General features: G+C 40.9%; 8 protein-coding genes across 8 annotated transcripts; 5 read left to right on the top strand and 3 right to left on the bottom strand.

The window, feature by feature from the left end:
- Positions 1-44: 44 nt before the first annotated feature.
- On the top strand, positions 45-526 carry RO3G_15558 (uncharacterized protein; the record flags this gene model as incomplete). Its single annotated transcript, XM_067670142.1, has 3 exons — positions 45-62; positions 120-310; positions 364-526. 3 exons carry the CDS (start codon positions 45-47, stop codon positions 524-526), a joined length of 372 nt encoding a protein of 123 aa, XP_067526243.1.
- Positions 527-5093: 4567 nt separating this feature from the next.
- On the bottom strand, positions 5094-5859 carry RO3G_15557 (uncharacterized protein; the record flags this gene model as incomplete). Its single annotated transcript, XM_067670141.1, has 3 exons — positions 5094-5330; positions 5377-5598; positions 5647-5859. 3 exons carry the CDS (start codon positions 5857-5859, stop codon positions 5094-5096), a joined length of 672 nt encoding a protein of 223 aa, XP_067526242.1.
- Positions 5860-9137: 3278 nt separating this feature from the next.
- On the top strand, positions 9138-9239 carry RO3G_15556 (uncharacterized protein; the record flags this gene model as incomplete). The annotated part of the gene is made up of 1 exon (XM_067670140.1): positions 9138-9239. The coding sequence occupies one exon, from the start codon at positions 9138-9140 to the stop codon at positions 9237-9239; it is 102 nt and encodes a 33-aa protein (XP_067526241.1).
- A 3670-nt stretch (positions 9240-12909) lies between these two features.
- RO3G_15555 (uncharacterized protein) lies at positions 12910-13981 on the top strand (the record flags this gene model as incomplete). The annotated part of the gene is made up of 2 exons (XM_067670139.1): positions 12910-13084; positions 13131-13981. The coding sequence occupies 2 exons, from the start codon at positions 12910-12912 to the stop codon at positions 13979-13981; spliced, it is 1026 nt and encodes a 341-aa protein (XP_067526240.1).
- Positions 13982-14237: 256 nt separating this feature from the next.
- Positions 14238-15406, bottom strand: RO3G_15554 (uncharacterized protein; the record flags this gene model as incomplete). The annotated part of the gene is made up of 2 exons (XM_067670138.1): positions 14238-14892; positions 14949-15406. 2 exons carry the CDS (start codon positions 15404-15406, stop codon positions 14238-14240), a joined length of 1113 nt encoding a protein of 370 aa, XP_067526239.1.
- Positions 15407-17026: 1620 nt separating this feature from the next.
- RO3G_15553 (uncharacterized protein) lies at positions 17027-19618 on the top strand (the record flags this gene model as incomplete). Its single annotated transcript, XM_067670137.1, has 1 exon — positions 17027-19618. The coding sequence occupies one exon, from the start codon at positions 17027-17029 to the stop codon at positions 19616-19618; it is 2592 nt and encodes an 863-aa protein (XP_067526238.1).
- Positions 19619-19696: 78 nt separating this feature from the next.
- RO3G_15552 (uncharacterized protein) lies at positions 19697-20083 on the bottom strand (the record flags this gene model as incomplete). Its single annotated transcript, XM_067670136.1, has 1 exon — positions 19697-20083. One exon carries the CDS (start codon positions 20081-20083, stop codon positions 19697-19699), a length of 387 nt encoding a protein of 128 aa, XP_067526237.1.
- A 129-nt stretch (positions 20084-20212) lies between these two features.
- Positions 20213-22482, top strand: RO3G_15551 (uncharacterized protein; the record flags this gene model as incomplete). Its single annotated transcript, XM_067670135.1, has 4 exons — positions 20213-20353; positions 20416-20681; positions 20728-22414; positions 22474-22482. 4 exons carry the CDS (start codon positions 20213-20215, stop codon positions 22480-22482), a joined length of 2103 nt encoding a protein of 700 aa, XP_067526236.1.
- Positions 22483-23536: the final 1054 nt, after the last annotated feature.

Here is a 23536-nt window from a genome sequence, read left to right as displayed (position 1 = left end):
CTTTTTTTTTTTTTTCTTTTTCATCACTTTTAAAAAACGAAATCATGGAAAAATTCAAGGAGGTAAGGTGTTTAAAGTGAAAGGTAGATGTAAAAGACTAAGAGACGAGTGAACGATAGAAACTCGCTACCCTTCGTGCCGAAGTAGATACTGCCACAAAGCGTTCTGAAGAATTGCAAGCCAAGGCTGAGCAATTAGAAGCTGATGCCGAACAAAAGGACAATGAATTGAGTACCTTACAATCTCGTGCCAAGGAGTTGGAAGAATCTCTTGAGGCTGCCGAAGCCAACTTGAAACAGGCGACGACAGAGTAAGTTGAAGGATAAAGTGTTTGTGCTGTTGCTTATCTCTTTCGGCTTGTAGTTTCCGTGAGGCTGATTTACGTGCTGAACAATTGGAAAAGAAGGCCGTCAAGATTCAGCAAGAAATTGCTATTTGGGACAAGAAGAATGCTGAATTGGAAACAAAGTACCAAGCTGCAAAGGCTGAAATGGATGAATTGGAAGGTCAAATGGAAGGCGTGTAAAAAAGATCATCATTCTCAATCAAAAGAATACCCTATATCATTTCTCACTTTATTTTCTACAAATAAAAACTTTACACTTTTATAAACTAAACATCACTTTTGTGGAATGATTCTACATGTGTCGATAGCATAAAAAGACAAGAGGCACTTTTTTTTCTAGTCTTTCATCATGGTTTTCTTGTTACACTTGTCCATGATCAACAAGGTCAAATTCAGAATGATGTACACGTTTTTTTAATAAAAATGAACACGATGTCTGTTGACCTGACAATTGTAGTAAGTAGACAAATGGTTACTTTCATCTCCTATTGAATACGTGTTCATCCTTTACATGCTCTTCTACAACTCCTCTCGACAGATTCGTAAACGTCATTATGACTTGCCTCTCTTGGCAATCGTGTTTGACCATCGGATTTGACTTTCAAGAACTTCTTTAAACAACGCGTTCTCCAAGCATGTGTCAGTGAAACAAGAGTGGATTCGAAATGAACCCCCACTTCTTTGAACCCACATGGCATGTTTCATTTCCTCGATAGAAACACATCGCCTTTATTTAACGTACCTTTGGCAAATGTCTCTCTGAAAATGAGCCTATGTCACAGGAACACAAGTCGAGTGTTGTCCGATCGAAGCAAGGTGAAAAAAAAGGAGGGAAGCGCTTGATAAAACGTCCCACAAAACGAAACACGCTTTATGACAGACCACCTTAAGAGGGTCAAGCAGGGTCTACATGAAAAAGAAGGATGAAGCCTGTTTTTGATTCGGATGCATTCAAGCAAACCCGATACCACCTTATCCACTCTCTCTCTGACCTCCTGCTTTTTGAAGTCACAAGGGACAAATCCATCCAACAGACGTTTACCGCTCGAGCGACTGGACGAGGCCCTCGTTTGTAACCATCCATTGCGTTTATTTCCATCGTTCGACAGTCCATGGGCCCCCACTTGGCTCTTTGGCATGCATGTACCGCAAGCCCATCTTGAACCAATATACGCTCTGATCTGCGCTCAAACCGACAGGAGAGGACTATTCTCAATACCTTGCAACAGACGATGCCAAAACATTCTAGGAGAAAAAGGAGATGGAAAACTTAAAAGCGACCAAGCAACACATTGGCTTTAGATGACTTGGAGGCCAGTGGAACCCATGCTTGTCTGTGTATCATCCTCTCCTTTTATTTTATCGTTCAATAGAAAACAACCTATGCCTTGTATCATGTCCTTCTTTTGCTCAAGACGGCCTCTGCTCTCTTTGGCCTGGGTGGATAGGAGGGAGGGACGATGGATGGATTGGGTGAAGAGGTATTGCCAACACCTTTTAGATACGTTCAATTGTGTGATGTTTATCCGAAAGAATGGCTTGAATTCAATAGTAGAACATTAAAGTCATTTGAATCCTAGGAGAAAAAAAGTGTTCAAGATTAAACGTTGTATGATATATATTCAACTTGGATACTTGGAACAGGGACTAGACCAAGATGATGTTTTACTTCTGACTTTCTACCTGTCACACGTCAGGATGAACGCATCTCAGTTTGTACTCTGTGGCTGAGTTAAAATACAAGGATAGCAGTAGAGTTGTCCATTTTGCAGACTTGCATAGATGAATAGGATAACATGGATCAACAGCAAAGCAAACGATGGCCTATGCAAACAAGCGTTGTTTCATGCACCTTTTGGCGTGATGATTTGGATAGAGTGGCACAGACACCTTTTTGATGGTCACGAATTCAAACAAAGAGGAAATGGTTAGCAAAGAAAAAAAGGCGGTGATGAAGCCAATGCTTGTGAATTGTTGTATAGATGATTTGAAAGCTAACGACCCCTATTGTGCTTGACAGAGGAGCTCCCTTTCTGTGGCTATGTGGCATCATGATGGCTAGGCTGATCCATGTGTTTTACAGTGATGAATACTTTTATGTCCCAACCCATGTCCATCCTACCTTCAAACCTGCACTTGATTCATTTTTATTTGCCAAGTTGAAATGGTAGAAACCAAAGATTCCTTCAAACGATCTTTAAGGATTGAATTTGATGCTTATGGAATAATAATAATAAAAAGAGCTTCTTTGTTGATCAGTTGGATGACGAACGATCATCTTTTTTTAAAATTTCCTCTCTTTCTTTTTGTCCACATTATCTTGATAGTACACGCATGTTCCTTCATGCCTCCCTATGGCTGGTATCCTGTATTCAGACCTGCGTTTTTTCTTTACAAGCGCAAGCTTCCTCTATTGTTTTTTTCTACCCTGCTGACAGAAATAACGCTGATAGAGAAAAAAAAAATGGATCAACTTGATACAGGATGACCTTTATATCATTTGGGTACGGAAAGACAGTGGATGACTCGAAACGAGTTGCACACAATAAACCTTCTCATCTATCCACCTCTTCTTCTAGACGTGTGGTGGGCGTAAGGTCCATTTTGTATGCCCAACATGCCTTTTCGTTTTAAAAAATGCACGTGTGGATGCTGACATTGTCAATTGACCATCGATCATAATGGTACACACAAATGGGAAGGGAATGTTTGTATTGATTGGCTTCTTCAACATGTGCTTCATTTACTGTCCCATCTTGACAAAGTTTGATGGGGGAGCTTTGACAAGAATGCCTTTTTTTTTGGCTTGAACATTAGAATGTCTGTTGTACGTTTTATTTTACGAGTGCACCATTTGCCCTAATAGGACTTTATTGATATGATTCAGTCTATTGATTAGTGGAAAAAAGAGTATTCTTAAGCAACAATGTCTTTTGTTCCTAGTCATAAAAGGAACACGTTTCTACTGGGATCTCGATTGAAGAGAATCAAAGCAGACAACATGAATGATAGCGTCTAAAATAACTCTATCCACAGCATATGCTTGAACAGCCTTCATTCGATATCAACAATTTTAACCCTTGATAGTGTTTTCGTACAATAAGAGATGGATTCATCAAACAAATGTCTCCATCGGATCACCATCATTCTCATTCTCACTAAAAGATAGCTACCAGCAGTCTCATGTTTTGATACACATCAGGTTTCATAAAGACTCCCAAATGAGTCTAATGATCAGCTCTACCTCTGTTCTTTATAGAAAAATGAAACCTCACAGTCAAATGGAAGACGATAACAAGTAACGTGTTCATGCCAAGTGTAGTGGATGTCGTTCCTGTTCAATTGATTTCTGGGCCGTGGTGGCAAACAGGGACGGCGGAAGAGAAGCACAGGTTGAAGAGGGAGATAAGCAAAGATGGCAATTCAAACCATGTATCATGGCTGATGAAAAAGTGAAAGGTACCTATGGATCCGTTGAAACAAAATCGATTTTCTTTTTGCACTCATCCACAGAGCAAGTGGCAGTGAGACTTTGTCAAAGAGGTTACGTGTCCCTGTCATCCACCCATTGTGTCCTGCTTTACCTTCAATCCAAACTGCTCAACAGAATGAAAAAAAAAAAGAATGAGCCGATTTAGAACCCTCTGTTTTGAATAAACACTCCCTCTTTTTTTTTCCAGCAGTAGAATCAAAAACAGAAAACACGGTTTACATTATAGTCTGCCATTCATCCTTATCAGCAGCATCCATCACAGTGTCCAAAGAGTTCAAGAAATACTTGGCACTTGTACCTATTTTTGTTGTTGTCCTACCATCCGCTTTTTTTTGGTAAAAAGTTAAATCTTATTACAAACTCTGGATTAAAAAAAAAAGAATGCAGAATGTCATCACTGGAGTTGTATGATCCATTCGAATTTCAAATCACAGTGTGGGTCAATGAGTCTTTTTTTTTTTTAAGTACAATCTACCTGTTTTTTGAAAACTTTTAATTTTCAATCACACACTAACCTCAATCAGTAAGTGCAGCATGCCATGATCACTGCAGCCAAGACTCAGCCATAACCCTCGTTGGGTCCAGCATCGTTCGACGACAGCAAGAGATACATCAGCCGATCTCCCAAAGAGAACCCATCGACGCTGGTCTGCAGCCCATTCCTTTCAAGCCGACTGTCTGTCGGACGCGTGAGGAAGACGGAGTTTTCATCAAGCATTGAACATAACCTCATTTAGGAGTTTTAAATTTCATGGAGGTAGAAAACATCGGTCATAGTGAAAACAAAGGGGAGAAGACGAGTAGAGAACGGTGCGAGGATACGTTGAAGAGAAAAGGAAGAGGATAGGGAGAGAAGGCAGGCAAGAGAGAGACTGGCTATCAAAATCATGACGTGATCGGACAAGTCAATTAATTTTCTGCAACCTTCAAAAGTGAAGAGTAAAAATAGAAATGGCTTCTATTTTCAAATTGTACACAAACAAAACAGACACCTCAGGGTCCCTTCACCACTTTTCCCCTCCTTTTTTTTTTTTTTTTTTTTTTTTTTTTTTTTTTTTGAAAAAGCAAGCTGGCTTGCTCTTGTGGAGTTGATAGGCTTGGTATGAATCAAGAGGACAAGGTCATTCGAATGCAGTGAATTCATGACGGTGTCCAGCATGTAACACAAAGCCACTAAATAACCGAGATGATTCAAACGTGTTGTCATTTGTTTATTCGTTGTGCTATGTACAAAAAAGAAAGAAAGGGGGGATATTAAGAAAGAAGAGGTAAAAGGAAAGATGGGCTTTTTTCAAATTCAGCAAGTTTCTCGTGCAATTTCTTTTCGTCCACTGCGTCACTGATGGATTCGCGAGGTGAAGGAGGTGTTTCTTTGACGATGGCCGTTTTTGCTTGTTGAGCAGCGACGGCCGGATTTAGACTGGATTGTAACAAGGCTTCTTGAAGATAGCGATGTGTTTTGGTAGCGATCAAGGCTTCCTGCAGTGTAAACTATGGGATGGTTAATGATCGCACCACCTTTTTCAAACGGACTTACCCATCTTCTCTCTCGCTTCTTTCTCTCTGGAAACTTTTTGACGACTTCTTCAATGTGCATCTCAAATATCCAGTGATGGGCCTTTAGCTTTCTCTTCTTGTTCGTTCGTTCTTCAAACACACCGAGCTGTCTGACAATGGTGCCCTTGATACCGGCCTCTTCCCAAGTTTCTCTTTGAGCGGCATGTTGCTGAGTTTCGTCTTGCTCCCAACCTCCCTTGGGCTATAGTAGCGTCAGTCACTGGTTTTCTTTCTCTTTTTCACACATTACCAAAACCCAGGCATCTTTGTTTTTTCGACTGGAAATCAGCAGCACACGTTGATTTTCTACATCAATCGGTACACATCCAGCCACTTGTCGAACATCATTTTCATCCACAACATCTTTGCCGTGTCCATGTCTTGATTTCTTTGTGTAATTGTTGAATTCATGAGCTATGGTATATTCATCTAAGGGTGGTGTAGCTGCACGTTCAGTATTCATGATTTAGAAAAAGAAGATAAAAAAGAAAGAAAAGCAGAAAAAGAAGGGCTTTTTATATTTTTTTTTTTTTTTTTTTTTTTTTTTTTTTTTTTTTGCTGACCCGATCAATAGAGAGCCATGATCTCCTGATGCCATTTAAAGACGAGGTTTTGTCTTGGAGTTGAATGAACAAGGTACGAGTGATAGCTAATGGCATATCTACTTTGGATGGACATCGACCCAGAAAAAAGTAGAATACAATCTTACTTGAAAAGCTGAGCTGGTTTGTTTTTGTTCGTGATGTGCAAGCGAATCAAACGCTTTTTGTGTAAACAAATGTACTATAAATAGACTTGTTTATCATCTTACACAGCAGGATCATTCACACTCTTCAAAAACGCCAAGTTTTTTTTTCTTTCAACCAGTGACCCATTCCGCAGTGGATTCTGTTGTGGCATCTTGGCTAGTTTGTGTGACACGAGTAACGAACCCAGTGGCTCATGTCACACATATTAAAAGATGGTTACAACACATAAATCACTCTTTTATGATCACTATAATTAGCGCAATTCATTTCAAGGCAAAACGTTTACAAGCACACTCGTTTCTGAATATCAAAATAGGATTGTTTGTAACAAAACGTACGGATGTCAGCGTAAGGCAAAGAATGAAATGAGGCTTGGCTGTTTCATCCACTATCAAAACATGGCCTTCTTTTTTTTTTTTTTTGTATGTTTATGATGCGGTCTTCTTAGGAAGATTTACAGTCAGAGATGGATGTTACTGTCCTCAGTGATGATTTGTAGATGAAAAGAATACAGTTATTAGCATGTATGCATCTATCGTCACATTTAAAATATAGCAAGCGTCTATAAAGTGTATGCCATAAGATCTAAGGAGAGCAAGATGTTTACTGCTCCCTCCTTAAAACACTCTTTTGATTCACAGGTTAACTCGAGCCTTCATTTTCCTAGTGACTGAATAACAATGATAAACGCATCATTCGTATGTCCTCAATAAAGAAAATTGTTTTTATTTTTTTTTTTTTTTGCAAGTAGCAGCCTAGACTGGTTTGAAGGAGAGGAAGTGTGTTTCTATTCCATCTCACCCATCTCTTTCTACACGCGCGTTCAATCCAATCTGTCATTGGCTTAATAAAAAGCCCGCCAATGTCAACCCAAAGTAGTGAAAAAAAGGGTAAAGAAGAGGAGGAGAAAGGGATTGTCTCCTGGTGATGCCCACATGTACTCTTATCTCATGTCTTATTTGGTAATGACATGAAAAAAAAGGGGGGCAAAAGCATTCATTCCTACACGATCCAGGGTTGATTGCATAAAGAAATACAATCAACTTATTCAATCCTTCCCTCGTCACTGCAAGCATGACCCTTGGTTCCCTCAATGGATTCAACTCGAGGGGGGTCTTTTGTTTCATGACAAGAATAAAGCATTGACTCTCTATTGTGTCCACTCAAAGCAAATCAAGTCCTTTTTTATAAACAAGAATGCACGGTTTTATCAGTGAGAAATAAGAAGAAAAGGGTGCATTTGTTATTCAAACAAATGCACATGCGATTGTTGAATAAGAATGGCTGTTTATGAAAACACTTTACAGAAAGGACAGGCACACTTCCCCCCTTCTCTCTTTTCTTTGTCCTCTTTCAACAATACAGACAATAAAAGGACTGTTCATTTGCTTCCTCTATTCCATGGTGTCTACAACTGAGACTTGTCATTCTTTTTTGGATACTCTTTGCTCAACCTGTTGATAGAAATTAATCCCCTTACTCGGTTTCAGTGAATACCAAACGAGAAAAAAAAGTGAACTGGTGTATGACTGCAGCTAAATACATTTGAATACTCTCATTTCATTGTCATTTTTACAAAATTGAACCCCCCCCTTTTTTTTTTCTTTAAAAAGGACATGCCACATTATTTTGATGGAACAAAACATATGTTTTAATATCGGTTGAGAAGGGGGAGGGGATTCAGAAAATTTCTTTTCATATCACACTTGAACCTTTTTTTTTAATAAAGAATGAACCATAGTGATTTGTATTTCTTTTTATAGAGAAAGCAGTAAAAAAGACTGTATTTCCACCCTCCATGGGGTCGCTTTACTGAAAAAAAGAATAAATCTAAATGACCAACGATCAATGCTAGTCACAGGGAAAAAATGAAAAATATTCTACTTGATACTTGAAGTTTTATTTTCATAATATTATATGACAAAAAAAAATTGTTGTCTTTGTCTAGGAGGAAGAGAGGCAGAGCTCTCATCAACATCACTGGTATTGGCAACAGATCTCTTCATGGCGTCTTCCATTTCACTCAATGGATGCATATGCATACCAGACTTGATCTTGCTCATTTCCTGCTGATAGATGTTGTCAAGCGAGTTGTGATATTTCTGACTATTTTCAAGATATTCAGCAAGACAAAAGTTTTCTGCTTCATCCATATCGCAGCTGTCTTCAACATCTGGCAAGTCATCAGAAAGTGGCTCAACCAAGGAAAAGCACAAAGAGAAAAGGAATGCGTGTCATACGACTTGTCAAGAAGATATGTGCAAAGCTTAGCAGTATCCGGACAGGAACAAGCACTATGCAATTGTCAACTACTTTTACAATCTATTTGCCATCGCTGGTAAAGGAATCGCACGAAAAGTGCTCATAACAAAAAGAATGACTGCTTCATGTACTCGTATGATATGTCAGATACTACAATACTTCAAATCATCACTGATGTTGGTGACGTTGTTCGTGTCCATATCATCTGTGGTTTTTATCAAGACGCGTGATGAGGGAAATGTGAAAAAGTTTATTCTTTATTATTATCCTGAAACTATTACGGCTGTTTTCAAATATGTGTGACAAAGTACATGGCCGTACCCCACTGAATGAGCGAATTGAATGAAATCAAACGTTGTATATGCACCCATAAGTCATAGAGACCGCGATCTTTCTCCTATACGAGTACAAGTCCAGCACACGATGAACGTGAAATTTTATTTAAGGGTAAATGAATACTGTCTTCAAATTTTAAAAGAGTACCCTGTCGCACCCATCGTAGTAGTAATAGTAGTTTGCATCAACAGCACTACTCAAGATAGGATTGATATGGAAACAAATCAAAATTTGGAATTTCCATTCGCCGTACAATGACCCTGCCCCAGGTTGGGCCAAGTCTTTTCATTTGTTTAATGGGGGTAGTAGTATCCACGCCTATCTAAACACGCAACCACTTCACCCATGAGTTGTTGCCCACCTTTTGATCGAGCAAAAGCTATCATTAATAGCAATGCAACACAGACAAGACCCGATCATCCAGCAACTCTTTGCTCTTGCAAAAGATATTTTTGGTACTGATATCCAAGCATACGAACATTTCCTTGTGGTATGACAGCAAGTCTGTCACCAAGCAAACTCTCAGTTTTCCAAGGCAAGCAAGAGGTTGTTGGAAGATGTGAAGGACCCTGAATCAAGGAAAAGGACGGCCGGATGTTTGGATGATGGGATCCTTTATGTGAATGACATAGATCGTAAGCAACCTATGACAGTTGAACCTTTGACCACTTCATTGGAGTCGGTAGGCTCCTCATCGTCTTCCACATCTCGTCGCGACTTTTCCCCCCCCCCCTGCTCCCAAACACAACAATCTCAATTGGGCCTTTATTGATTCGGTTAGAAAACATAAGGATAAAATGGATTGGGAATTTTTTTTTTTTCCAAATTGGAAAAGATCATGGTCTCTTTAGTAGTGACAACAGTTCAAAAAGTGCAAAGTCTGCATACTTTCGTGCCAAGCCCAGCAAGGAATAAATCCTATTTCTTTCTATTACCAACCTATTTTATATAATATACCTCATATGAATAAAACAATGTATCTCACTCATCGTACAGTATCAAAGCTTATTTTACTAGACAAGTCAAGTGGGACAGTTTGTTTAGGCGAATCAATGTTAATCCTAAGCAGCAACACTTGAGGGGTGAAGATGGTTGTTGTATACACATACAAGCTTACATAATAATAGAAATAGGTTAATTATAGATCAACGATCTAACAGCCTGAGTATATAATTGTCCTATTACACTGGCTAGATTTGAAATCTGAAACGTTTCAGTAACGGATAGGAAATGGATGAGCTACTGATGACTCATGATAAGACTGTTGATATTATCATAGAAAGACTATTGGTATTATTAGGATCAATGTCTTAGTTTCTGATTCAGTAACTCAGATATCAAAAGTACAAGTAGGTAGTGTAATAAAGAGAATCGACAAAAGATATTCTGAAAGATAATTTTAGATAACAGTTCGTCTGAACATTTTACTATTGTCTTTTTGTGTTTTATTTTGTTTTTTAAATTCAATCCTATCTGAAGGGTTGGATTTCACAATTGTGGAGATATCAAGATGTTGCAGAAACCATGCGTGAAAAAGGGCCTTATCACGGGCGATCCCACCCTGTGTTATAAAGCCATCCTATTGATGATAATAGCAGCTATAATAAGTACATGTTTCAGTACTATCTTTAAATGACGCGTTCTTACCAAGTATTATATTCACGCTTTATTTCCTTTTATAAAAGATGATCCAATTTTAAGCAAGGCAGGAAATTACTAATTCCGTAAAGATCTTGGTTCTATTAAGCAAATCATATAACATAATGGAACACGATCATAGAAAACCTTCTTATCAATTACATAACACTCCAGACAAGTCACGTCCGCTATGTCTCCAAACTACTTTTATCACAACTAGGAGTTTAGTATATCCAGAAATTTAGAGATAGGGGATCATTGTTTTCTGGACTACCTTCAAACCTCAACTCTCTACGTTCCTTCTCAACTCAATCCCGCAGACGCTCCACCTCGAGCCTGAGAGCAACCAATCGAACGGTCTCTATCACCACAATCATTCCACTGGAGAGATCAGATCTGGGGTCCTCATCATCGAAACCTATTTACCTCCTCCCGAATTACGTCTCGTGGAATTACGATCCTCAAGCGCTATAGACACATGCTCTTAGTCGCCCATGGAATCATCTTCCGGGCTATCTTCTTTATGCAGCTCCCTCCTTGGAATCTAATTCTGATACTTTTACAGCATCTTCATTGCTATCGCAACTGTGCCACTCTGATAACTCCAAATTAGCAGACTGCACCGCGATATTCTCTAGCTCTTCAATGATCAATAAAACCTCCAAATTTACTGATCAGGCATAAATATCTCTGGTCTCTTGGTGTTCACCTGCCATCTTCATGACAGTAAACTGAATGTCGAGAGTGCAACTGTGATGGATAGAGTCTGATCCTTTGTTTCTTAATAAGAGATAGCTACGTCTGTGGATAATGTCCCGATCCATCCTCCTGATGTTTTTTTTTACCACACCATCTTAGAGAGGAGCTATATATCATTTACATTCCTCCTTATTCGCCTGAATCCATTCCTATCGAGTTGTTTTGGAAAGTGTTGAAGAACCGCATCAGAAGAGGTGAATTGACAGATGCAGAAACACTTGCAAGTTATTTAAGGCAGCGAGGTAAAATTTTCCTGTTGGACGCATACAAAATTTCATCCAGCACTCACTCGATGTATTCCCTAAATAAAGAACCTTTGTAATCATTTTAATAATTGGCCAAATTATTTTCTTAAAAGTGGACAATTTATTATGGAAATGCTGGGCAAGTTGGTTTCAAAAATCTGATCAACTCGTTCTGATTTCTTTGGGCAATTTAACCTCATACAAGTGTCCAAAATTAACTTGTATCGCTCTTAATCCTTATACTCTTTGATGAGTTTTAATAAGCATTAAAATTTTCATCTATAAAAAAAAAAAGTGTCCAAAATTATTCAAATAAATGAGTGGTATTTTCAAACATCTGATAAATTGAGAGTGGAAGCGCAGGATTTTATTTCTGCAAATGAAAAGAGTTGTTAAAGTACGCTAGTGAAATCAGATACTTTTTTCAACTTGTTTCCATTCTATTGTCATGGCTAAAAGATAAACCGTCCCTTACGACCCACACACAACATACATCCACCCTTCCACACGTCATACCCCGCGATTCATGTCATCCAATCCATCAACTAATCTGGCTAGTCATGAATCCTAAAAAAAAAAAAAAAAAAGAACCAAACGCCTTGGGCTGGTATGAATCCCAAAATGAGTACTTGACAGGCGTGTTGAATCACGTCTTGGAGCCTCCAATGAATAGAACCCTTTCGTATCGCATGATTGATCCTAGATACTATAGATCGATTCAACCTGAACACAAACCCATGTTGACCCGAGAACGATGGCCTCTTGTCCCTCTTGACCATGGCTCGTGTATCATCCAAGGAAGTGTACGAACATTGGGTGCTCGCTAAGAACTTGAGGCTCTCTTTTGAGGAAATGAAAGTCATCTGGGCTCTCTCTTTTTTTTTTTTTTTTTTTTTTTTTTTTTTTTTTTTTTTTTTTTTTTGGCATCCTCTGATCCATCCAGTCAGAGCCAACATGAGGAGATAAGACGGGGACATGCGATAGAAAGCAGAGTGTCTGAGGAGAGTCGTCTTCAGTGTCTCCTCTTGCCTGGTGGATGTGACGCGTCCTAAAAAAAAGAATCGTTTGGATTTTCATTGTTTGATAAAATGTCAAAGGGAGGATGGATGGATATTCTAAATTTTGGATTTCATCAGAGGTGCTCATGTGTACACGAGTGGACACGAAAAGAGCGGTTGGACGAACATGAGTCTTTTGAATTCGTATACGCAATGAATGAAAAAGGGAGATTGGTAAGCGCGTTGGATGTGTCAGAGCCATCAGAGAAATCAAATTGGATGTCTTGTTGATGTTTACAGCAGGTTATGAAAACAAGAAAGATGGGACTGATAAAAGGTGCAAGAGGAACTCTACTCGATCGACAGAAAACATGGGCATTTTATGCTCGCTTTTTGATTTGTAGTGTTTCAAAAAGCGTTGGTCAAATAGAATGTTTTGAATTCAAATATAAAATCCATAAAGCCTTGGTTTCTCTTTTTTTTTTTTTTTTTTTTTTCTTCTTCTTCTTCCTTCTTAACCCTAAACATGTCTCAAAATGAGTTTCCTAATAGGCCTAGTACTTTTTCAAAAGAGTACAATGAATTGATAGGACAACTGACAGAGCAAATCAATGCATCCCAACCCAAAGATGTCATTCAATTCTGCTTTGATTTTTTTCATTCACGTCTTTCCAAAGAAAAAACAAGACAAATCGACCAAGGTAAATAAGAAAAAGAATCAAACAGTGAACCAACGGTGGTCTGTAGACGAATACATGGGCGTTCACCCAAGCGACACTGGCCGATTACAGGGATTTGGAACGACCGGTCCGACGGAACCCATCTCTTTGGCAGAGGAGGAAGAGGAGGAAGACGGTGAGCTGCAGGAGCTGCCAGAGTTCAAGAGCCACATACAGCACAGACGGGTCTCGGTCAGCGCGGAATCGATGCAGCCGCAGACAGTTCGATCGGCCTACAGAAAGGTGCCCAAGTCCAAAGCGGAGCAGGCGATGATCCACAGCTCGCTGACCTCCCACTTTTTGTTCAAGACGATCGAGGAAGAGCAGCGTCAGGAGGTGGTCCAGATCATGGACCAAAGGAGCTTTCCGGCCGGTGCCCACGTGATCGACCAAGGCGCGGCCGGGGATTATTTCTACATCGTGTCCTCGGGCACCCTCGACTGCTTTGTCAACGACCAAAAGGTGACGGGCTATACACGGGGCGGCAGCTTTGGCGAGCTCGCGTTGCTGTACAATGCGCCCCGGGCGGCGACGATCGTGGCCACCACAGACACCGTCCTCTGGGCGCTCGATCGGGTCTCGTTCCGGTCGGTGATCATGGAGAGCAATCTGCTGAAACGAAAGATGCACGAGACGTTCTTGAGCGAAGTGCCCCTCTTCAAGTCGTTGGAGACGGCCGAGATTCACAAGATTGCGGATGCGTTGGAGCCCGTCCGGTTCGTCGACGGTCAGGTCGTCTTGAAGCAAGGGGAGCCGGGCGATAACTTTTATCTGATCGAAGAAGGCAAAGCCGTGTTTTATAAATCAGCGTCCGATGGCTCACAGCAAAAGGTCAATGAACTCAAAAAGGGCGATTATTTTGGAGGTAAGCTCCTGTAGCTGTTTTTTTTTTTTTTTTTTTTTTTTGATCAAGACGACTCACCCCATCTACTTTTAGAACTTGCTCTACTGAATGATAAGCCAAGAGCAGCGACTGTAATAGCTGAAGGTCCTCTGAAATGTGTCACTTTAAGCAAGCTGGCTTTTACAAGATTATTAGGACCTGTGATGGATATCTTAAAACGTAATACGGCCAATTACCATGCTGTTCTTAAAGAAGCAGAATCATAAAATCTTTTTTTTTTTATTGTCACTCTCATTTCTTTTTCTCTTCTTCTAATTTTTGTTTTTTTCTTGCCAAATAACGTTCTCTTGCGCTCATGGCCGCATCCTCTGTCGTTCGTTTCACAGTCAGTTTGTCTTCTAATGCCTTCTTCTTTCTTTCTTCTTCTTCTTGCTCTCTTTGCTTGACTTCCATCATTTGTTTCTCCACCTCTTTACTCAACCGTTCACGTTCATCACCGCTTCTTCCTTGTCTCCTCTTTGCCTCATATTCTTCCACCTTCTTTCGTTTATAGGCTTCGTATTCCGACATGCGCTCCTTGATCCGTTCGTCGGACGCTGCCAGGGATCCAAACGTGCCAAACTTGGGCTTCACGTTCAGACCGGCGCCTAGCAACTGACGCTTGTCGACAATTTCGTTATTGTCATTCAGCATCACCTCCCTTCCTTCCTTTTCGGCTTGCTTGGCCAACAGGACATCGGTGCTCTCTGCCGCGTCCGCCCGTGTCGTCCTGTCTTTCTTTTCGTCCTTTTCCGCAAAGGCCTTCAACATGGCTTGATGCTCTGCTTCTTTTCGTTCCAGTACTTGTTTATAAAATGTGTCCATCGTCTTATTCTTTGCCGCCTTCTCTTCTCTTTCTTTTTCTTCTCTTTCAATTCGTTCTAATTCTTCCTTTTGTTTTTTGAATCTAATGCGCATGTCAGTCACTGGCCTCCTTCTTTTTCTATTTTTTTTTCTATTTACGTTTCTGTAATGAACACCTCTTTATCTGCAAACGCTTCACCTTCTTCTTCTCTTTCTCTTGCCACCTTTTTCTCTTCGGCCAACAATCGATCCCTCTTTCTGATCTCTGCCATCTCCAGCAGTCCTTTGATGTACTTTGGCTTTTTCTCTGCTGGACCCTTGGTGGCCTCCTTCTTTTTCCTCTCGGCTTCTTTTAGATCGTCATAGACCGCATCGTAATCAAAGATGGTGGGATCCTGCTCTATGGCTTTTGAATGTTCCTCTTGCAACTTTTTATGGGTTGTGCTGTATGACGAGAGCTGTCGGTTGACCTGGGCTCTTGCTCGTTGATGGCTGCTTTTTCCTTGATCTCTTTCAGTTTCGTCATCATCATCGCTTTGATGTCCAAAAGCACTTGATCTTTCTAGTCTGGGTGTCGCAAGAGTTTTTTTCTTTTGAAGATTTAAGCCGAATTTCATTATGCGTTTCCAAAAAGCGTTGCTTTAAAAGAAAAAAGAATTTTTATTTAAAAAAAAAAATGATGCTTGAATAGGAAAGCATGAAAACAACCGATCCAGGTGGATTGAACATACTATGAGGATGCATCGTCCAATCGGTTTATATAAAAAAAACCACTTTGCATAGATCAATTGAGTTGAGGCAATGCTTATGCTTCAAGCTTGTGGATGACTGTAGCAGGATATGCTACGATCGCTTGGCTTGAACAGTGTGGTGAGTTTGACAGATGGGTTGAGGTTGTATATGTTTGCTCGTAAGGTACTTTGACTTGGCTTGCTCTACTCTATCCCGGGTGGATTGAATTGGAAGACAAACTGCGGAGAAGGATGCGATTTACTCTACTTTCCATGACGCTTTGCTATCATCGCTCCTAACCTAATGGACAATCCCATTTTTTTAAGAAATCTCAAGGTTTCAGCAATTAGAAAAGGTCAAAAAAAGGCATTCAAATACAGTATGAGCCTATGCAGAACAGTGTGTTTTTTTTTTTTAAAAAAAAAAAAAAATTCATGCTAAAAATTAAATTTTGTCTCAGAAAGCCTTTCCACATGGTCTTGTTCGATTAGACCCTATTTCATGGCTGGCATATATAAAGCAAAATTACTCGAGATCGAACTTGGTTATTAGAAAAATAAGAGAGAGAGAATCCTGGTACTTTTAGTATTGCATTTTTCTTTCTTTTCAATCTAGAAGGCTTGCGCATGCTATCTCTTCACGTTTTCATTCCCTCTGTTGTTCAAATTCAATTCTGGTGTTGATAGTTACAGATTCTTTCAGTTGTCCTTTGGTTCCTGTATTCGATCTAGGTGCGTTTATCGATCGTCATTCATTCGGGTAGATGCCGTCCCTTAGTCTATCGTAAAACATACCTTCTGACATATTGTCAATAACTCACTGTATTGGTAGGAAAAAAAAAGTTGAATGATCAAATTCTGTTTATGTTTCTACCCATTTCTTTACCAGTTATCGACCCTCAAACACCAATCATTTTGCAAAATACTGCATGCATTTGGAACCTCTGCCCATCGATCGTTCAACCCTATTTTATTGTATAAAACTCCAAATTCAGTTCAAACGACACAGCTTTCATTGTTAGGCAAAGCAAATGTACTTTGTTAGACACACAAAAAAAAGTTCGTTGATTTTCTAAGAGAGGATAGATTGAACTGCGAAAAGAAGTCATTTATGATGTGATGATGAATCCATCTGAAAAGTAACGTGTTTGTCTGAATTTATCGATGGAATTTTCTAAAGTTTAATTTCATTCCAGAAAAAATCATCTAAATTTAGTAAGCATCCAAGGTCTGTTCATGCTTCATACCCCTCCCCACTGTAGTGTCTTCGAGTTTTTTCCACTGAATTCCAGAACCGAATTGAAACTCAGGCATTAATTCTCTTGCTGAAAACAGACAGCTATAAAAGAAAGTCATTTTTTTTTTTTTTTTTTTTTTTTTTTTTTCACAGTCATCTATCACTGATTTATTTACAACACAATGAGTGGAATGAACTTTACTGATAAAGTAGAAAAGACACTGGGCAGAGCACAAAGCCTAGCACGAGAATTCGGCAACTCACAAATCATGCCAGCCCATATTGCGTGTGCGCTGTTTGATGAAACCGAAGGGACTCCGTTATTCAAGTCGATTCTGGAAAAGACGGGTGTGGAAACGACGGCGGTGGAAAGAGGATACAAGAAGCTGCTGGTTCATTTGCCCTCACAAGATCCAGCACCGACAGAGATCAGCCTGAGTCCTCAGACCGGCAAGCTGTTACGTCATGCGGAGAAACACATGAAGGACCAAAAGGATACGTTCATCTCGATCGACCATCTCATCTTGGCCTTGGCCGACGAGGACAGTTCGTTCAGACCGATGCAAGAGGCTGGGGTGACCAAGAAGGCACTGGAAGCCGCCGTGGCTCAAGTGCGTGGCAACCGTCGGGTGGATTCGAAGAATGCGGAAGAAGTCTATGAGGCGCTGTCAAAGTATGCGATCGATCTCACCCAGATGGCCCAGCATGGCAAGCTGGATCCTGTGATCGGTCGTGATGATGAGATCCGTCGTGTGATTCGGGTATTGGCCAGGAGAACAAAGAACAACCCTGTCCTGATCGGTGAACCGGGTGTGGGCAAGACCGCGATCGTCGAAGGCTTGGCGCGTCGAATCATCGAGCGAGACGTGCCCCAGTCGTTGCAGTGCAAGCTCTTCTCGCTCGACATGGGTGCGCTGATCGCGGGTGCAAAGTACCGTGGTGAATTCGAAGAACGTCTGAAGGCAGTTTTGAAAGAAGTCAAGGATTCGGAAGAGGGCATCATCTTGTTTATTGATGAAATCCATACGGTCTTGGGAGCCGGCAAAGGCGAAGGCTCCATGGACGCCGCTAACCTGCTGAAACCGATGCTGGCTCGTGGTGAATTACGCTGTATTGGTGCGACGACGCTGACGGAATACCGAGAGATCGAAAAAGACCCGGCGTTCGAACGTCGTTTCCAAAAGGTAGACGTCGGTGAACCCTCGGTGCCGGCCACGGTTTCTATCCTTCGTGGTCTAAAAGAACGCTATGAAAATTACCACGGTGTGAAGATTACGGATTCTGCTCTGGTCTCGGCCGCTCAACTCTCGGACCGTTACATCACCACGCGGTATTTGCCCGACAAGGCCATCGATCTGATCGATGAGGCTGCTGCTAATGCGCGTGTTCAGTTAGACTCCAAACCGGAAGAGATTGATATTCTCGAACGTAGACGCTTTCAGCTCGAGATAGAAGTCAAGGCTTTGAGCAAGGAAAAGAATAACAAGGAATCAAACGAACGTTTGCAGGCCGTTCAAGAAGAGATCGCAAGGATAAACGAGGAGCTGAAGCCACTGAAGCTGAAGTATGAACTCACCAAGGGACGATTGGATGAGATCCGTGACCTAAAGCAAAAGTTGGATGACCTCAAGTCAAAAGCGACCATGGCCAAGAACAATTATGATCTGGATACGGCTGCTGATATTGAATACTATGCTATCCCCGATGTCGAACAACGCATTGCTGAACTTCAGGCAGAGAAGCAGCGCAAGATCAGCGAAGACTTGTCCAACGATCAGCCTGCGGACGTCATGGTGTCCGAAGTCGTCCGTCCTGAGCAAATCATGGAGGTCGTCTCTCGCTGGACGGGTATCCCCGTTCAGAGCTTGGCCAAGAGTGAACGTGAAAAGTTGTTGGCGATGGAGAGCGAAATCAGTCGTCATGTGGTGGGTCAAGATGCGGCGATCAAGGCGGTCTGTGACGCCATCCGTCTGTCCAAGGCTGGCCTTCAAGATCCTCATAAACCCCTGGCCTCCTTCATGTTCTTGGGACCTACCGGTGTTGGCAAGACGCTTCTCTGCAAGACTCTGGCAGAATTCCTCTTTAACGACGAGCGTGCTTTGATTCGTATCGACATGAGCGAGTTGATGGAACAGCACAGTGTGGCCAAGCTGATCGGTGCTCCTCCTGGTTATGTTGGCCATGAAGAAGGCGGTCTGTTTGAATCCGTTCGCCGCAAGCCCTACTCGGTGGTTCTTTTGGACGAATTAGAAAAGGCCCATCGAGACGTCGCCAACGTTCTCCTCCAGGTCCTCGACGAGGGCTTTATCCATGACTCCAAGGGTCGCAGAATCGATTTCCGTAATACGATCATTGTCATGACATCCAATCTCGGCGCTGGTCTCTTGGCGGATCAGCATCAAGACAAAGACATCAACTTGCTCAAGGAGAGAATTATGGAAGTGGTCCGCAAGCACTTTAGTCCTGAATTTACCAACCGTATCGATGAACTCGTCATCTTTAACCGTCTCACTCAAAACAACATCACCAACATCGTCGACGTCCGTCTGAAGGAAATCGAAGAACGTCTTGCCGATCGTCGTATCACCTTACAAGTCTCTCCACCTGCAAAGGAATGGCTAGGCGCTCAAGGCTATGAACCTATCTTTGGTGCTCGTCCTTTGAATCGTTTGATACAACAAAAGGTCTTGAATCAATTGGCCAAGTTGATCATTGATGGCGGTATCCGAAATGGTGAGGTAGCTCAGGTGGAACTTTCGGCTGATGGTAGCACGATAGAGATCATACGTAATCATGAAAGTGAAGCAGGTTATATCATTGAAGAGCCAATGGAAGAAGACGAAGATTTAGATATGGATTAAAACCAATCATTTTTTTGTATATTTTTTTCTTGTAAATAATAAAATGAATATTTTTCTTGTCATTGTTTATTCCTTTTTTTAAAATTGACTATTCATCAGCACAATTCTCCATTTATCCGGATCTTCAATAGTAATGCCTTTTGCCTTCCAATAAGGATTCTCAGGCTCAGTTTCATGATATCCTAATCTATTCAATCTATTCATGATAACAGAAATTTTTTCTTGATCAGGAATATAAAAGACAAGTAAATTATCTTTTGTTGGAGCCGGACAGGGACTACCATCCACATGCGTAGTAAATTCCAAGTGATACTTTTTATCAGGCAAACCATACATAACACCATCGTATCCTTCATGTCCTTCAAACGAACCAATCAATTCTAATCCTAAACCTTCACCATAAAATTCTTTGATCTTTTCAAATTTGTCTGTGGGGCGGGCAATACGAAACTGTGCGAATTCCATTGGTTAATGATGTATTAGTAAAAGAACCTTGAGAGCTAATCATTTTTCATTTTTATCTCTTCTCTATTTATACTCAGCATAAAAGGCACCCCCTTTTTTTTCCTTTTCTTTTTTTTTTATCTAATCACCATGTCAGATCTTTCACTGTCTTATCTTATCCTTTGGGGATCGCAAACAGGCAATGCAGAATGGATCGCAAAGAACATTCACACAGAAGCTTCCAAGAAAGGCTATACGGGCCAGTGCTTTGTCATGGACGATTATGAACAAGTAAAAAAGAAAAAAAAAAAAAAAAAAAAAGTAGAGACAGCTGACACTATTGATATAAAAAGGCACCACTTCAAACCACAGACATTCTCATTCTTGTCTGTTCAAATACAGGTGACGGAGATGCCCCTGATAATTCTTTAAAGTTTTGGAAATTCCTTCGCCGTAACAAAGACAAGACATATTTCAAACATGCCAAGTTTACTGTTTTGGGATTGGGCGATAGCAACTATTCCAACTTTAACAACACAGGAAAGCGTCTGGAAAAAAAGTTGAAGGATTTAGGTGCTACTGTATTTTATGAAAAGGGCTTAGCGGACGATGCAGAAGGGTACATGAATGTGTTTGATTGGTCACTTGTCTCACTCTTACTGTAGTCTAGAAGAAACGGTGGATCCATGGATTGAGAAATTATGGGAGGTTTTACCGACTGTTTTAGTTCAAAAATCCGAATTATCCATAAAAGACAGCATTGAAGCAGAAAAGCAAATTGAAAAGGAAATGACCGAGCTTCAGATCGATCCTTATTCGATGAAGAACCGTAAAGAGAGCCTGCCAGAGCCTGTAGAAAAATATGCCAAACTGGACCATTCGTTAGTCGTTCCACCGACAGAGCCCCTCAAAAGAGGCTCTCCTCTTCAGATCAGCTTGGAAGGGCTGGCGCCTGGTGCGAAATTGACCGGCCTGCCACGGGTGGCTGTGCCTGTGGTCAAACTGACCCGACTGGATGATAAGAGAAAGCAAGAGGACAGAAAGGAGGTGCCTGCATTTGTAGCTACACCTGCTCCCATCAGCTATGCTCCTGTGACCATGGTCTCTTGTCTGTCCAGCGCGGATGCTGTGAAGCGTACGTTGGAAGTAGAACTTGATGTGGGCGAAGGGGTCGATTATGAACCAGGAGATGCCTTTGGGGTCGTGGCGCCTAACGATGAAGACCTCGTTCAGGCAATCCTCCACCGTTTGTCGATTCCACTAGAAGAGGCCAACAATGATCTCTATAAAATAGAAGGTGGTAACTTGCCTTCTCATCTGCAACATGCATCCAGTGCCACCTTGCTCGAACTATTCCGCTATGCTGTCGACTTGACAAGTCAACCAAGAAAAGCATTCTTTAGGATGCTTGCGGACCATACCTCTGACCCCAAAGAAAAACTAAGCTTGATGTACATCTGCAGCAAGCAAGGCACTGCTGCTTTTAACGCTATCCGTGACGAATGTCCTACCTTGCTTGACATCCTCGAGACCTTCCCATCCTGTCAGCCACCGATTGAACGTGTCCTGGATCTCTTGCCGGCCCACCTGCCTCGGTTCTACTCCATCTCCAGCTCGCCTCTGAAGAGAAACGGCAAGATTCGTTTTGCGTTCAACGTGGTCGAATACATCACGCGTGGAAATGTGGAGCGCAAGGGTGTCGCGACGCCCTGGATGGACAGAGTGACAGAGAGAGTGCCCAGTCGGACGACACCTACGAATGTTGAAATCACCATGGACAAGACGATCCAGATTCCCATCTTTCTCCGACAAAACGCAAATGCCTTTACCTTGCCTGCCGAAACCGAACGCCCCTTGATCTTGATCGGTCCAGGCACAGGCATTGCCCCCTTCATTGGCTTTCTGGAGCATCGACAGATGCAGCGCAAGATTCGTTTGTCTATGGGTGGCGTCGGATCCCATCCTGAGCGACAGATCCGGGAGGCCTTTGGTCCTGTTCATGTCTATTACGGATTCAGAAACAGGTCGATGGACTTTTTGTTTGAAAAGGAAATCCGTGAATTTGAAGCGGATGGGACCATCACACACTTGGCCCTGGCCGAAAGTCGCGCTTCAGATGGTTCTCCCAAGGTCTACGTGCAAGATTTGATAAGGAGAGATTCGGCTCAGTTGTTTGATTTGATCATCAACAAGGACGCTGCCATCTATGTCTGTGGTGATGCTAAAGGAATGGCAAAGGATGTTCAAGATGCACTGGTCGAGATCCTTGTGAATCATCAACAGATGGATGTAGTTGAAGCAAATAAAACCCTGTTTAGTTGGATAGCAAGCAAAAAGTATCTTCGTGATTTGGTAAGTCCATCTTCTTTTATTCTCTAACCTTTGTATTCATTTATCTATTTCATTCATAGTGGGCCTAAATTTCCTTTTTATGAAAACATAACAGAATGTATAGAAACTTAATTTTATTCTTTTTAATATTAAAATACGTGATAGACAAAGAAATCTGTTGAATACAATGAGACTCTATACTTTTTTTTTGACTAGAAATTCAGATGTTGAGCGATATTTTTATCTCTCATTCAGATAGAAAGTGTGTTCTTTCAGACAAGACATTTTTTATAAAAGTACAAGATCAATAGAGACCATTTATAAAATACTTCAATATCAAGTGTACAAGACTATCCTATCTAGCTTGATCAACTTCTTTTTTTTTTCCCTCCTCATTCTTTTAGAGTACTATTTGATAGTGAACACTTTTAGATTGACTGGATGTGGATCAGTGTATAAATGTTGCAAATGGTCGGAATAAACAAGATGGGTTAAGTTTTTTTTTTTTTTTTTTTTTTTTTTTTTTTTTTTTTTTTTTTTTTTGTTAAATAAAAAGACAAGGATAATCAAACTGCTGTTAAATGTATGTGGTCAATTTGTTTTAACTGTTTATTGGTTAGTATATTTAACTGCGGATACTGTTTATAAGGCTCTATTTTACTGATCCTTGAAAGAAAAGTACGATTTGATTATTTTATGATCAAATAAAAATATTGTAGTCAGTTGACTTGTATCTGAAAACAATGAAAAGCAAGGAAATAGCCAAAGATCTGGAATTGATTGAAGACAAGAATTGATGATACAAAAACAAAACGGAAACAATTCGATCATGACTGGGTGAAATATGTAGTAGAGTCTCTTCTTGGGCGATATGAAAACAGGAATTTGCCAGAGTTCATACACATGGTACCAGTCTCACTTTTGGTTTATCATCAAAACCTGGTTCGATAAACTCAAGACGATAGGGATCACAAGTGGGAGGCTTTGAGTGTTGCGAGTGGAAGAAAGGTCACTGTGTTGTTGATACAATTAAATACCTACAACAAATCATGAGTGCAAGATGAAAGCATATCTTGTATAGTGTTTGGGTAGGGGAAAAAAAGTTTTCAAATGCTTTTTATCAATAGAATCTTTTTATATAAA

Source organism: Rhizopus delemar, genomic scaffold (genome assembly GCF_000149305.1).
Source record: "Rhizopus delemar RA 99-880 supercont3.16 genomic scaffold, whole genome shotgun sequence".
NCBI classification, from domain to species: Eukaryota; Fungi; Mucoromycota; class Mucoromycetes; order Mucorales; family Rhizopodaceae; genus Rhizopus; species Rhizopus delemar.
Note: the sequence above shows the minus strand (reverse complement) of the source record. Positions and strands in the feature narration are given on the sequence as shown.